The following is a 16,298-nucleotide window of genomic DNA, read 5'->3' as shown; positions in this document are numbered from 1 at the left end:
CCTAAAACCCCCTCCCTCCCCCTCCCTCTCTCTCTCTCTCTCTCTCTCTCTCTGTCTCTCGCTGTCTCTCCCCCCTCGCTTCCAACGTTTTGGGAACATTCAAATGTTGGGTTTTGCTGACGTTTCCACAACGTTGTTTCAACGTTTTTCACATTACTTTCCTGCAACATTTAAATAATGTTGTTGTAAAACGTTTCCACAACGTCGCTACAACGTTTCACTTTCGTTGTTGCAACGTTTTGCTCCAACGTTTTGGGAACACTCAAATGTTAAGTGAATCGGATGAGAATTCACAAGTTATTTAATTATTAGCGATTAATAAAGTACTTATTTAATTAATTACATTTCTTTCTCTTCTGACCATTACTTGCAGATTGGTTATGCTATGAGCCAATTGATTAAGAAAGGAAAAAACGTTCTGTGGCGGCCATGTTGGATTTCTTGAAAACCTTTAAAATGCATCCCTGCGTTCATTTTTCGATCGATTGAGGTGAAATTTTGAACAATAGGATCAGGGAGGGAAGAAATAGGAAATTTTAGGTATTCAAGTTACGGAACTCAAAATATCTAGGTTTGGATGTGCAGTCATTAATATTAGGTTTGTTTTGATGATAATCCTAATATTTGATAAATATTAGGATTTGTCAAAGAAAATGGAAGTTATGTCTTTGGAAAATTTTCAAAATTTGTAAGGGACCTTGCATGAGTCCAACAAAACAATTTTTCAGTTTAATGGTAGTTGGATTTTGTAAAAAAAAAATACAGACATATATTAAGGGTAAATTGACAATTTTCTGATTGGATTAAGATATGAACATATATATGGTTCAATGTAACCACAGAAATAAAATAATATACAGAGTTGGGACATTTTGTAAACTTTTTGAATAATGAGAAAAGTCATAAAATTCATTTTATTAGGATTTGTCAAAGGAAATGGAAGTTATATCTTTGGGAAAATTTGTTCAATTCGTGTTCAAATGATCAATGTTTATCACAAGTTATGATAAATTAATGGAATTAATGCTCCAAATTAATGGAATGAAATGTAAATCTTGAACCAGATGGAAAACTGGCCTCACTGAAGGAAGAGTGGAATTATGTGATATTTATATTATTTTTAATGAATGGTGTTGATGTTTTATAAGGTGGATGAAAAGGGAAGGAAACGGTGCCCTGGGGGCATGCACCTGCTATATATACATGCACCTGTTCCATAGCTACTATCTGTACTGTTACAGATGAGAAGTACAATGATATTGTAATCATTGCTGAAATGTCACAAATTAATTTTTTCAGATTGTCGATTATTTGAGGTCAAATGGGATTAATGTGTATGTTAGGAACATTTTGAAAAGAAATATGGATATATGGCATTACTAAAAAAGAAACCAAGCAATTGAGAGTTCTTGGGTTAATGGGATATAAATAAATGCATCTACAAATTGATGGTTTAATGACATTATAGGGTTCCAATGCAGAATGATTGCATGAACTTGAGAAAGAACTTTCAAGCCCTATGGGATAAATTGTGTATTACAAACAATGGAGTTTCAAAATTTAGCATGCTGGAAGGAATTTTACAGTCCCATTTCAGGACCCAATGAACTGTTTAATATCTGCCATCAATTTTGGCTGTCTCACGAATGAAGGATGAGTTGCCTTTCGTGGTTGCAAAGAGAATTTGTGGAGACCAGGCAAAATTGAGAATATATGTCAGATATGACCCTAGTACAGAACAGTGATTCGTCAATTAGCATGAGGTAGGGATCAGAGGTGACGACCGATGATCTTCCATCTCAGTCAATGGATGGATCTATCCTGACATCATTGGGGAGGGGGCGTATACAGGGAGTCATCTAGAGTGATTAATTTGATTTGAATGAATGATTCATGATATGAATGAATAAATGAATGAAATTGAATAGTTGAATTGATTTAATTGAATAAATTGATTGATTGATTGATGAGGATGCGGTCTCAAGAAAGAAGCTTTGATATCTTTGTGAGATATTATCAATGTGAAGACAACCTTGGAAAATTGAGCAAGATGGTGAGTCTATATATAGATATATATATGTGCGGTTACCATTGTGTGATTTTCCCTTCGACAGAGCGAGATACCTGTGGATTCACTTATTTCATACTGACCCATTTGGCTCATCTACTGATCTGTGAGATTGGGTTGTGCAAAAGCCACAGGTGAGAGAGATTCTCTGGAGGTCACCGTTTGAACAGGTGGAGAGATCCTTCCTGGAGGTACGAGTGAAGCTTTAGAGGAACCTGGAACAAGCTACAACACATCCAACGTCACTTTTATAAAAGGTGGAACAGACCCCAGTAGATTTATTTATAGTATATATAGTACAGGTGTGTACAGGTGTATTCCAAAGCGCAGATCCTAGTAATCTACCTGGTACATTGAGGGAATACTGAGTGTTATTCACATACAGGCAGAATGGGAAATGGAGCCTGCAAGAATACACAAGGACAACCAGAGATTCCACAAAAAGGTACTTGTACATATTATATGTACGACCGCTACGGTGAAGAGGCTATTAGAGAGGTTGAAAATTGGTATTTCTGGACAAAGGGACATGCTAAGGAGTTTCCAAGAGATGGTACATTTGACCGAAGTCGATTGGAAAGATTAGGACAAAAATTGAGAGCCAGGAAGAGACAGAATCTAACGGTAGACTGGCCTGCATTCCATCTTTGGGATGGTGAATCCAAACAACGGGAACAGCAAGAACGGATAACGGACCTAGAACGCAAAATAAAAAGGATACAGGATACAGTGGAGGAGATAAGTGCACAACTACCCCCGAAAATAGGAGTAGAAGTGACAGTTGTCCCATCTGATTCCCATTTGTCTCCCCAAAAAGGATGGTACAGAGAATTTTTTCGTGTTTCAGGAGATAACGAGAGATTGCAGTGGCAACTCAGGGATGTAGAGATGCAGCCAAGCAATACAAGTGCACAGGTGCACAGACCAGGAAACGACAGAAACCGGTGTTTCGAGTGTGGAAAGATGGGACACTGGAGAAGAAGATGTCCGTATGTCAACAGGAAGACAAGTTCATGGGGCAAACCAAGATCAAGGGTACCAGTGCTTACCGGTACCTCAGACAATGATTAGGCCTTCATTGCTGCAAATCCCAAATGATGATTGGCCTCAACAGATTCGATTACTGGACAAACATAAATAACTGTCGATGATTCTTGTGTCTGAAAAGTTTTCGGAGCAAGAATGATTCATTTTTTCTTTTTGCTTGTTAACAAATTAATAATTAATTGATCAAATGCCAAAATTGGATCTTCTATTTTGGGCACAGCAATTTTAAATTTACAAAGTTTGGAACAATTGCGTTGCAAATTTTTTGAAACCAAGTGACAAGAGTCACATGATGATCAGGTGGGAATTTCGGACTATTGTTCCGCATGATTGATAGGTCAGTGGTCAACTGACATGCAAATGGGTGTGTAGTCAAATTTGGACAAATTATTGTGGGAACTGAAAGGGTAATTTCAATGTGACATCATAGGGGTTTTCTAAGAAAAACTTTTTGGTCCATTTATGTATTAGCATTTATAAAATTGAAGGACAAATTTTATGAAATTGAAATAAAAAACTGAAACCCATCCTGATCTGTAAATAATGGTTCCAACGCAAACAAATATGCATAATGCATGCGTGCGTGTGTGTTTTGTGTATCAATGTTTGTGTTTGTTGTTGTTGTTTTGTGTATCAATCTTACAAGATTGTTGACACCGACAGTGTGCCTTGTCTGAAAATAGATAGTTCCATGTGGATGGGATCGCATATCGAGAGAATTCGTAAAATAAAAAAAATAAAAAATAGAAATATAATTTGATGATGAAAATTATCACTTTTGTCAAGGGAGATGGAGAATAAAGATTTGATTTGCTGAGTTATGAGCAGCCATTCATTGATAGTAAAATTGGGAGTAATCTTGGGATTCCATTTTGATAGAATTTATATGAGAATCAAAGCTATTTATGGATATGAGCTTCATAAAAATGTGGGAGTACAAAATTAGGGATGCAAAGAGGGTGAAGGAACTCCCCAGCAGGGGGGCGAGCATGGATGACCTCGGAGCATTTAGCGGAGGGAGGATTAGCGCGGCGGTGCCCATATAAACGAGAAACATACTTTGAGTCAGGAGCACTTGTCACCAGAACCTCTGCCAAACAGAACGAACGAGTACGGAATGAGAAACAGCGCAAAGAGAGAGGACCGGCCAGGGAAGAAGAAGAACCAACGACTTGAATTAGCTATAATAGTCTTTATTGAATTGAAACAAGTGACTTAGTAATTATAATAAATCCTTACTTTGTAAAAACTGTCTCAGTCATTGGCGTCTTGTAGATTTAATTGTCCATTATTCCCGGACACCGCCCCAGCAAGTTCAGCCCGAGAGCAGACCGAAAGATGCTGAAAGAAGTCTCTAAGAGCCCCAGAATGTGATCATGGGACCTACAGGTAGCTCTTGCCACTGTTGATGTCAAAGTGCACGAGTCTACCATTAGAAAGAGGCTGCACAAATTTGATCTACATGGGAGGTGTGCCAGGAGGAAACCTTTGCTGTCCAGAAAGAACATCAGGACAAGACTAAAGTTTGCCAATGAACACCTAGGCAAAGACCAGCAGTTCTGGAACAATGTGCTCTGGACAGATGAGTCAAAGGTAGAGCTATTTGGCCACAGTACCAGAAGACATGTTTGGCGAAAACCAAAGACAGCATTTGACCACAAGAACCTGATACCAACTCTAAAGCATGGTGGTGGAAATATTATGGTTTGGGGCAGCTTTGCTGCATCAGGGCCTGGGCAGCTCACCATCATAGAATCCACCATGAATTCTTCATTGTACCAGAAGGTGCTTGAGGATAATGTGAGGCCATCTGTCGGATAGTTGAAGCTCAACCGAAGGTGGACCTTGCAACATGACAATGACCCTAAACATACCAGTAAATCCACCAAGGAATGGCTGAAAATAAAGAAATGGAAGGTTCTGGAATGGCCAAGTCATAGCCCGGATCTAAATCCCATCGAGATGTTGTGGGGGGATTTGAAACGAGCTGTGCATGGAAGAAACCCCTCAAACATCGCACAGCTGAAAGAATTCTGCATGGAGGAGTGGGCAAAAATTTCTCCCAGTCGATGTCAGAGACTGGTAGACAGTTATAAGAAACGCCTACTTGAGGTTGTTTCTGCCAAAGGGGGCAATACCACTTATTGGAGCCAAGGGTGTATTTACTTTTTCCACATGTGAAATTTGCATTTGTTTATTTAAATTATACAAAGGACTACAAAATGTAAATGTTTCATTATATTTGTTAAATTACATCACCTTTATCTATCAATATTGTTGAAATGAAGATCAAATAGCTGTATGTTGAAATATGTTGAAAAAGTCAAAACTTTACATGGGGTGTACTTACTTTTTCACGTGACTGTATATTTCGCCTCCTCCGGCCACTCAACTCCATCATCCTTGCTGTTGAAGGTATTATACAATTAATCTACGAGGGTCTTCAAGGTTTGGTTCAATATCAATTTTATGAGTCTGACAGACAGTTGAGACTGGTTTCAGGTAACTAGTACACCCGCTAGGCTCGGGCCTCAACAACCTCAGAGGTGTATTCAGTTACCAGGTTTCCGCCCTCCCGCTCTCTCTCTGGTAATAAACGTTTTGCTTATATAAAAAAAATCCTGTACATAGTCATTCGAGGTATGGGACTTTGCTATTAAGCGCTTTAAAATCCGGTAACGGGCCGATTGGCAAAGACGCATTTAACGCGCATGTGGCGCCGCTCAAAAATTAGCTAACTATTTTTTGTCGGCGGACACGCGTGTACAGGCTTGATTAAACCTTACAAGTAATTTAACAATCGACCCAAACAAAATCAATGGAAATCTGACGCAGCAAAATGGGAAAGTGTATCATCAGCAGAGGTCGAATCAGGAAAAACAAGATGGCGGCCATATAATTTCGTCTCGGCACCATTGTGGGTGGAGTCAAGCGACAGATGTGGGTGCGGTCCGGCAGCTGTCTGACCAATGGGTGCACAGTTCAAAATTTGACCCACAATAACCCCAAGAACAGCAACAACAACGATAACAACAGCAACACAAAGCTCTTGTAGACCTGCAACTAAAAAAGGTTCAAATTAAGTTCCTTTCTTCACACAATGATGTATAATTTTAAAGGTTAATTTTAAATTGAGAGATTTTTAAAAAGTAAACCCAAAATCAGAGGCATTTTGTGAATGGCAGGAAAGGTCAGTCTGTTGCCTTCTTCAACGCTGCCTCGTTCTGGGTTTCATCCTTGCCAAAGCGAGGTCCAATGAAAACTGTTATTAATTCGGTGTTATTCCAACATGGCTGCTGCAACATATAACACCATCCTTCAGAAGTAATGATAAGCTGGCTGTCCCAAGAGAAGGTCTTTGGGATTTACATATCTAAAGAGACCCTGCCAGGTATTTTTGAACTAAATAGTAAAATGTTGTAAATCACTCACTATTGTACCCAAATGTTTACAGGAATTCCTTAGGGCTATCATCATGACAGTCGTGTTTTATTGACTGAATAATGAAACTATATTAATGCCCTCTCTTCCCCCCACCTACCATGGGACACTTATTTTGTATCAGATTACAGACAATCAAAAAAAAATACATTTGTGCAAAAAGTACAAGCAATGCAGAAGAGTTTCAACACCTTACCTTTGTAAAATGTGACAGGAATTGCTTTTTTATATTGTGGTAAATCCTGCAATGCAAAGAAGAATAGAAAATCATTAAAAACTAAAACAGCACTCGGTCGAGCATATCACTCTGCTCGGCTGAACCGTTTACATTTGTATCCCACTGATAGGCCGGATCTGGACCCGGACGTTAACCAAAATCGAATCGGCTTGTTCTTGCCACCTACCCAACTCATCCACTAAGTTTCATCCGAATCTGTCCACAACTTTTTGAGATATCCTGCTCACGGACAAACAGACAGAAAGGGGTCAAAACATAACATACATACATACATACATACATATATACATACATACATACACACATACATACATACATATACACACACATACATATATACATACATACACACATACACACATACATATATACATACACACATACATATACATACATACATATACATACATACACACACATATATACATACACACATACATACATACACACACACACATATATATACATACACACATACATACACATACATACATAGATACGTACATACATATACATACATACACACATACATATATACATACACACATACACACATATATACATACATACACATATATACATACATACATACACACACATATATACATACATACACATATATACATACATACATACACACACATACATACATGCACACACATGTATACATACACATACATACATACACCTATATACATACACACACATACATACATACACACACACATACATACATACATACATACATACACACATACATACATACATACACATACATATATACATACATATACATACACACACATACATACATACACACATACATACATACACACACATATATACATACATACATACATACATACATACATACATACACACTTCCACCCATCCACCTTCGGTTGGTCCACCGACTAACCCTAACCCTAACCCTAACCCTAACCCTAACCCTAACCCTAACCCTAACCCTAACCCTAACCCTAACCCTAACCCTAACCCTAACCCTAACCCTACATATGATCCAAATGACAATTGAATCAAGGAGTTATTAAGTTGAATTCTTCATATACCTTCCATACCTCTTAACTGGATTGGTGACCATGAATCCCTGTGCCACACCAGCACTATCTGACCAACAGGGGATCCCTGACACACATCCATACTGTTTGGGTACCGATTGCCAGTTAATACGAAGATTAAGTTGTAACCGGAAGGGTAAATATCGACATTAAATGGGCAAACCGGCTCAGTTGCAGTTGGTGAAAAACATAGAACTGCCCGCTGTCTTAAACAGAATTTGAATTGAAATTTGAATAGGATTCTCATATGAGCAAACTGAATTCAACCAACAACTATTTTTGAGGTCAACATAGGTCACAAGGTAGGCCGAAGGTCAACCACTTTTTTTTCAAATTTCTAAAATCGTCAATTTTCACCCGATTGACTTGAAATTTGAATAAGATTTTCATATCAGCTAACTGAATTCAACCACCAACTATTTTTGAGATCAGCATAGGCCAAAAGCTCGACAACTTAGGTGGGATTTCTAAAATCGTCAATTTTCATCCAAAGAGGATTTGCATATTTGAAATTTGATTTGACTTGAAATTTGAAGAGGATTTGCATATTTGGTCATTTAATTCAACCATCAATTATTTTAAGGTCAAATTTGTTTTATGGATTTTGCAAGTATCGTGCCATGCACAACATCTTTCTTGGTTACTTATTCTTCCTCTTTTTCTCTCTCTCTCTCTCTCTCTCTCTCCCTCTCTCTCCTCCTCCATTCCTCTCTCTCTCTCTTCTTCCACCCCTCATTCCCCTACCTTGATATAGCTCACCTTATAGTCACATTGACTGATTATCCTACTGTCTCCACATGTGCGCTGCAGATCATTATCATGGAAAACAACCACATCGCCATCTTGAGTAAGGCGGACATCCATTTCCAGCACATTCGCTCCAACTTTTACCGAGCTGAAAGGTAACAAAGTAAATGTCAGAGAAAGAGGAAACAAAATCATGGACATGAAGCAATATTGATTAGAAGATATGGATATGTGTTCTCTTTTTGCACATGATTAGAATCTTCTTGGTAATGTACATATTGCACGGACAACTGCATCTCAGAAAATGTTTGTCATAAACCATGTATCTCGCACCTTTAGTCTTATATCTTTTCTTTTACACTTCCGCAATTCCCCCGTCCTCTCTTTTCAGGAGATGTCACACTTATTTGGCTGAAAGTTATTTAATCAAGAAACACAACAATAATTTCATTTTCAATGGGGAAAGTTTAATGGGTTTTTTTCGGTTTTTTTTTTTTTTGTATATGAGATCGAGGCTCGTGTTCGAGGCATTAATCACAAAAAAACAAACCGACACATAAAACACAAAAAATAAAGGGAGCGGGAGACAAGATGGGGAGAGAGAGGGAAGCACACAAGTACAACAGTAGAGGGCAGGGACATCGGGAGATCTTTGGGAGGGAGAGGGCTTGGGGGGGGGGGGGAAAGAGGCATGGGAATGGGGGGGGGGGGTGTATTGACAGTGACCTTCACCATTAGGCCACAAGTCGAGATTAATTAACCGTTCCTCACTTGTCAAAAGCTTCCTCGGTGTTCTCCAGACGTTCACCAGCACCTGCCAAGGTACACATGTCAAAATTGCATTTTCATTGCATTCATAAAATGACATAATAACCATTCCTTTCACACCATCAGAGCATAAAACTGGTGAGGAGCTTGCATTGGCTAGGCCCTAGGGTGGCACAAATTCACAATCCTGGACGGGTCGCCACTCCGACGCAAGATACTCGAATGGCTCATTCTTCCCAGTAAGCTGGTACTCATTTTGCCAACCTCGGAAGAGAGGCATAAGTGGTTGTATCTGATACTGAGAATATCAATGCCCAGCTGTTGAGTGGCATTCATGTATCAGATATTAGCACGAGTATGCGGCGTTGCCCGGTGATGTTCTAATCCTGTTGGCATTTTGAAGAAATCAGTTTTTTTCTCTTTTATTTTTTGTACGTGCCTAAAACACTCCCCTACGTACACCCAATAAGGGAAATTTATGTTTAATATGATATTACATACACCCACACTAATCGGGGATACAATTTAGTATTAACGTTCATATGGCCAGTGGCATCGGTCGGGTTTGTGGTGCCCAGGGCCAATAATCAGTCCTAGCGCCCCACACACTGGCATACTCAGGAAGTTCCATTGGTGAACTAATTTAGTGAACAACTCGAACTGCACTCAGTAGAGAGCATACCTCCACCTGGTTGGCCATATCACTCAATGGTGAAGAATCACTTTAAAAAAATTATACGAGCTGGATCCAGATCCGAATCTTCACCAAAATTGAATCGATTCTTCCTTGTGACACACCCAACCTGTCCAACAAGTTTCGTCCAAATCCGTCCATAACTTTTTGAGATATCCTGCTATGTATCGTTTTTGGCCCCATCTCCCAATGGTGAAGAATCACTTTTTTTTTACTTTTTTTTGTATACAAGATCGAGGCTCGTGAAAGAGCTAACATTAATCACACAAAAAGACAAACCGACACACAAAAAACAAGGGGAGCGGCAGACAAGATGGGGAGAGAGGGGGAAGGACACAAACACAACATTTGAGAGCAGGGACATCGGGAGGACTTGGGGGGAGGTGGGAGAGGAATTAAACATATGAACACTGCAAGGACTCTGGGGTGAATTACCGGGGGTAGAAAAGATCAAGGTTTTCGATGGGGGAAGATAAGAGATGATGGTGAACAGCTGTTTTAAAGACCTGGAGGGAGGAGTGGGATTGAAGGGAGTGGGGAAGTTTGTTCCAGAGGTGGGAGAAAAGAGGAATGAAGGAGTGAAGGTGAGCAGAGAGCCTAGACTTTGGCAGATTAACCATAAGAGGGTTGCAGGCAGATCTTGTGCGACCTGAAGGAATATTGTGGGGACAGAGCACAGAGAGAGCTGGGGGAGCAACGCCGGAGAGGAGTCGGTAGAAGACAGAAAGACCTGCCTGCGGTGAGTGAGTGAAAGGCCCTCGGAGTTGACTTCATCGCAGGAGATTCCAATGATTCTGAAAGCTTTGGCCTCAACAGCGTGAAGCCGAGCAAGGTGTGAGGCAGGAGCAGCAGCCCAGAGGGGGGAACAGTATTCCATTGAGCTGCAGATGAAAGCCTTGTATGTGGTGAGGAGCTCAGGTGTGCCAAGGAAGGACTTCGCACGACGGAGGATGCCCAGTCGGCGACTGGCTTTGGAGGCCAGCTTGGAAATGTGGTTTTCCCAAGAAAGATCATGGCAGATAGTGAGACCTAAAAGCTTGAGCGACAGAACTTCTTGGAGAGGATTGTTGAGAAAGTAGATGGGAGGGTTTTCCAGTCGGTCCTTTTGGAGAGACATTGTAAGAGTGTGAGATTTGTCAGGCTTGAAAGACATGTTCCACTTGTTTGACCAGTCTGTGATTTTGTCCAGGTCTGCAGAGAGTGAAGAGGCTGCAGACTGCCGATCTGAGGGATGAGGAATGGAGCGGCAGATAGTGGAGTCATCAGCAAAGAGATAGAGAGGATTTTCCAGAGAGTCAGAGAGATCATTGATGAAGACCAGAAATAGCACAGGGCCCAGAACACTACCTTGGGGAACTCCAGCCAGAACAGGAAGGGAAGATGAGAGAAATCCATTCAGGGCCACACGTTGCCTACGACCAGAGAGGAAATCCGCAAGCCATGAGTGGAGATTTCCCTGAATACCATAGGAGGTGAGTTTGGTGAGCAGAGCTGGGTGCCAGACCGTATCGAAGGCATGTGATATGTCAAGTGAGACAGCTCTAATTTCCTGTTTGGCATTGAGGACCTCCATCCATTGTTGAGACAGCAGAAGCAACATGTCCAGAGTAGAATGACGTGGTCTGAATCCAAATTGATGATCAGAGATCAAGCCATTGGAGAAGAGGAAGGATTTGATATCCAAAGCAATGATGGATTCCATGAATTTGCTGATAATTGGGAGCAGGCTGATTGGTCTGTCGTTGCAAGGATCTGTTTTTGCACCTTTTTTGTGTAAAGCGGTAATGTTTGCTGATTTCCAAGATGCTGGCAGATGACCTTGAGCAAAAGAGAGGGTGAAAAGAACAGAGAGAGGGTGAGATAGAGCGGCAGAGCAGGATTTTAGGACCCGAGGGCTGATGCCATCTGGTCCAGTTGCAGAATCAGAGTCGAGGTTTGATAAAAACTTCTCCACCTTGTCAAGAGAGAAGGACACAGAGTCCAGGAGCAGTTGGGTTCGACTGGGAAAGGTGGGAACAGAGAGAGATGGGTTTGGGACACAAGATTTTGAGGCAAACACAGAGTTGAGGCATTCGGCTTTGTCACGTGCGGTGTCAACTTTGTAGCCATTTGAGGTAAGGGAGGGGATGGAGGGGGAACAAACACCAGAAACGGATATGACCAGACGCCACCAGGATTTGGAGGAAGGAGACAGGTTTGAGAGTTCAATCTTGAGTGTGGAGAGATAGTGCTTCCTAGCACTCCTGAGGGTAGAAACACACTTGTTTCGAGCTTGGTGGAAGGAACACCTGAGATTCCCTTCAGTTGGATTTGCCTTCCAAGACACAAAGGCAAGTTGTTTCAGGGCAACTGCCTCACCACAAGATTCAGTGTACCATGGACGGGAGGAAGGGTAAGACAACTGAAGACGAGATGGGATAAATCTGTGCATGAGAGAGAGCAGTTTGCTTTGGAAGAATTCCCAGGAAGAATTGATGTCAGAGGCATTAGAGATGGGAGACCAGTCCAGTTGATTGATGGCTGCTTGAAGACCGTGCCAGTCGGCCTGAGTGAAATGCCAGGCTCGTCGACGCTGAGGAGGCTCTCTGAGAATGGCCAGTGAGATGTCCACTTTAACAAGCACATGATCAGAAGATCAGAAGAGAGAGGGCAGAAGAGAGAGAGAGGAGTGAGAAGAAGAGAGAGGGCAGAAGAGAGAGAGGAGAGAATAGAGAGGAGGGAGAAGAGAGAGCGGGAAGATCGTGAGAAGAGAGAGGAGGAGGGAGAAGAGAGAGGAGGGAGAAGAGAGAGGGGAGAGAAGAGAGAGGAGGGAGAAGAGAGAGGGGTGAAGAGAGAGGGGAGAGAATAGAGAGGAGGGAGAAGAGAGAGCGGGAAGAAGAGAGAGGCGTGAGAAGACGAGAGAGAGGCGGGAGAAGACAGAGGAGGGAGAAGGGAGAGGGGAGAGGAGGGAGAAGAGAGAGGAGCGATTGGAGCAGAAGAAGAGCAGCAGACATTTGCAGGGAAGTTAGTCATAACCAAGTCCAGAAGAGAAGATACTCCATTGACAGAGATCCGGGTCGGGAAATTGACAGATTGTGTCAGTCCCAATGAGTCGCAGAAGTCCTTTGCTGAGGTGCCATGGCTGGTGAGAGATGAACCCACACCCAGCCAGCTGGCATGATGACAGTTGAAGTCGCCACATATGAGGAAGAGAGAGTTTGGATGAGTTGATAGAAGTTGGTCCATGTTGTCCGACAGAGAAATGTAAATGGAGTCATCACTGTTTGGAGGACGGTACAGAACACATATGAACAAAAGGTGGGAGCGTGAAGAACAATCTTATATTCACAAAAATACCAATGGGGAGAGGAAGCCTAGAGCGACGACCACGAGTCACTTGAACAGGGCAAAAGGTGGAAGGCAAGGGGAAAATGGGGGCGGGGCGAGACAGCGCACGTGGGCAGAGGCAAAAGCACACGAGGAGAAAGGGAAATAAAAGTTTTTTTTGTTTTTTTGTTTTGTTTGTTTTTGGGGGGGGGGTGGGGGTTGGGGTTACAACGTTAGACAAATAGTAGATGTTTGGTGAAGCTTGGTGGAGAAGGGGAAATCAAAAAAGCTCGCAAAACAGCGAAGGAAGGAACAACCTTCGACGGGGGAAGCCTGAGGCTGCAAGGCCTTGCTCGCGACGCGGCAACAAACGATTAATTTATGAAAGATAAACACCGAGAAACTTCCAAGGTGCACATTATAAGTTCACACACCGATAGATAACTTTTAAAAACTAGATGGTATTCATAGAATAATTACCTTGCGCAGTCAACTTGGTGTGAGCCAACTCTTCTGTTTTTGAACGTTTATTTTTTGGGGGGATCCAATATGGCTGCCAGACCACGTGAGCGATGACATCATAAATTTATATTCTCTAATATAATTGTTGCATAGATCACGCTCAATAAATTTCAAACTGATCAGACTAAGCGTTGTCCCTGTCGAATTATGACGTCATAATTATAGCACCAATGACGTCATCGTTAACAGCACCTATTCCCCACATGGAGTTATTTACAATGAGCCATGTTTCAATTTTTTCCATAGAGCGGTTTTGGAAATATAGAGGTGCAACATTTTTTAGTTTAAATTCTAGTAGCCGGATCCGCATTCGGATCTTCACCAAAATCGAATAACTTCGTCCTTGTCACCTACGCTACATCTCTGCCAAATTTCGTCTGAATCCGTCCACAACTTTTTGAGATATTTTGTACACAAACGGACAGACAAACAGACAAACAGACAGACAGGGGTGAAAACATAACCTCCATCCACCTTTGGTGGCAGAGGTAAATATGCAAATTCTTAACATTTCAGATCAATCGGAAGAAAATTGACAAATAGGAGAGGAGAGAGGAGTGAGAAGAGTGGGGATCGTGAGAAGAGAGGGGATCGTGAGAAGAGAGAGGAGGAGGGAGAAGAGAGAGGAGGGAGAAGAGAGAGGGGAGAGAAGAGAGAGGAGGGAGAAGAGAGAGGGGTGAAGAGAGAGGGGAGAGAATAGAGAGGAGGGAGAAGAGAGAGCGGGAAGAAGAGAGAGGCGTGAGAAGACGAGAGAGAGGCGGGAGAAGACAGAGGAGGGAGAAGAGAGAGGGGAGAGGAGGGAGAAGAGAGAGGAGCGAGAAGAGAGAGGAGGGAGAAGAGAGAGGGGGGAGAAGAGAGAGGAGGAAGAAGAGAGAGGAGGGAGAAGAGAGAGGGGGAAGAAGAGAGAGGGGGAAGAAGAGAGAGGAGGGAGAAGAGAGAGGGGGAGAAGAGAGAGGAGGGAGAAGAGAGAAGGGGGAGAAGGGAGAGGGGGGAGAAGAGAGAGGAGGGAGAAGAGAAAGGAGGGAGAAGAGAGAGGGGGGGAGAAGAGAGAGGAGGGAGAAGAGAGAGGGATGAGGGAGGAGAAGAGAGAGAGGGAAGAAGAGAGAGGGGGAGAAGCGAGAGGGCAGAAGAGAGAGAGAGGAGTGAGAAGAAGAGAGAGGGCAGAAGAGAGAGAGGAGTGAGAAGAGGAGACAGGGTGGAGAAGAGAGAGGGGTGAGAAGAGGAGAGAGGGAAGAAGAGAGAGGAGAGAGAAGAGGAGACAGGGTGGAGAAGAGAGAGGGGTGAGAAGAGAGAGGAGGGAGAAGAGAGAGGGGGGAGAAGAGAGAGGCGTGAGAAGAGAGAGGAGGGAGAAGAGAGAGGTGTGAGAAGAGAGAGGAGGGAGAAGAGTGAGGGGGGAGAAGAAAGAGGGGGGAGAAGAGAGAGAAGGGAGAAGATAGAGGGGGAAGAAGAGAGAGGGGGGAGAAGAGAGAGAAGAGAGAAGAGAGAGGAGGGAGAAGAGAGATGGGGGAGAAGAGAGAGGGGGGAGATGAGAGAGGAGGGAGAAGAGAGAGGGGGAGAAGAGAGAGGAGGGAGAAGAGGGAGGGGGGAGAAGAGGGAGGGGGGAGAAGAGAGAGGGGGGAGAAGAGAGAGGAGGGAGAAGAGAAAGGAGGGAGAAGAGAGAGGGGGGAGAAGAGAAAGGAGGGAGAAGAGAGAGGGGGGGAGAAGAGAGAGGAGGGAGAAGTGAGAGGCGTGAGAAGAGAGAGGAGGGAGAAGAGTGAGGGGAGATGAGAGAGGGGGGAGGTGAAGAGAGAGGGAGGAGGATGAAGAGGGAGGAGGGAGAAGAGAGAGGGGGAAGAAGAGAGGGGGGAGAAGAGAGAGGGGGGAGAAGAGAGAGGGGGGAGAAGAGAGAGAAGGGAGAAGAGAGAGGGGGAAGAAGAGAGAGGGGGGAGAAGAGAGAGAAGGGAGAAGAGAGAGGAGGGAGAAGAGAGAGGGGGGAGAAGAGAGAGGGGGAGAAGAGAGAGGGGGGAGAAGAGAGAGGGGGGAGAAGAGAGAGGGGGGAGAAGAGAGAGAAGGGAGAAGAGAGAGGGGGAAGAAGTGAGAGGGGGGAGAAGAGAGAGGGGGGAGAAGAGAGAGGGGGGAGAAGAGAGAGAAGGGAGAAGAGAGAGGGGGAAGAAGAGAGAGGGGGAGAAGAGAGAGAAGGGAGAAGAGAGAGGAGGGAGAAGAGAGAGGGGGAAGAAGTGAGAGGGGGGAGAAGAGAGAGGGGGAGAAGGGAGAGGGGGGAGAAGAGAGAGGGGGGAGAAGAGAGAGGGGGGAGAAGAGAGAGAAGGGAGAAGAGAGAAGGGGGAGAAGAGAGAGGGGGAGAAGAGAGAGGGGGGAGAAGAGAGAGAAGGGAGAAGAGAGAGGGGGAGA

General features: G+C 43.3%; 1 protein-coding gene across 1 annotated transcript in view; it reads right to left on the bottom strand.

Moving 5' to 3' along the window:
• Window positions 1–16,298, bottom strand: part of LOC137428938 (lysophospholipase D GDPD1-like) — an 88,081-nt gene that overhangs the window by 51,291 nt on the left and 20,492 nt on the right. The window contains exons 2-4 of the mRNA XM_068118824.2: window positions 9,392–9,434; window positions 8,633–8,768; window positions 6,753–6,798 (exon numbers count right to left, since the gene is read on the bottom strand). Of these exons, the coding sequence (XP_067974925.1) occupies window positions 6,753–6,798; window positions 8,633–8,768; window positions 9,392–9,434 (225 nt within the window). The remainder of the gene's footprint in view (window positions 1–6,752; window positions 6,799–8,632; window positions 8,769–9,391; window positions 9,435–16,298) is intronic.

The sequence above is a fragment of the Myxine glutinosa genome, chromosome 6 (assembly GCF_964187855.1).
Source record: "Myxine glutinosa chromosome 6, kmMyxGlut1.1, whole genome shotgun sequence".
NCBI classification, from domain to species: domain Eukaryota; kingdom Metazoa; phylum Chordata; class Myxini; order Myxiniformes; family Myxinidae; genus Myxine; species Myxine glutinosa.
Note: the sequence above shows the minus strand (reverse complement) of the source record. Positions and strands in the feature narration are given on the sequence as shown.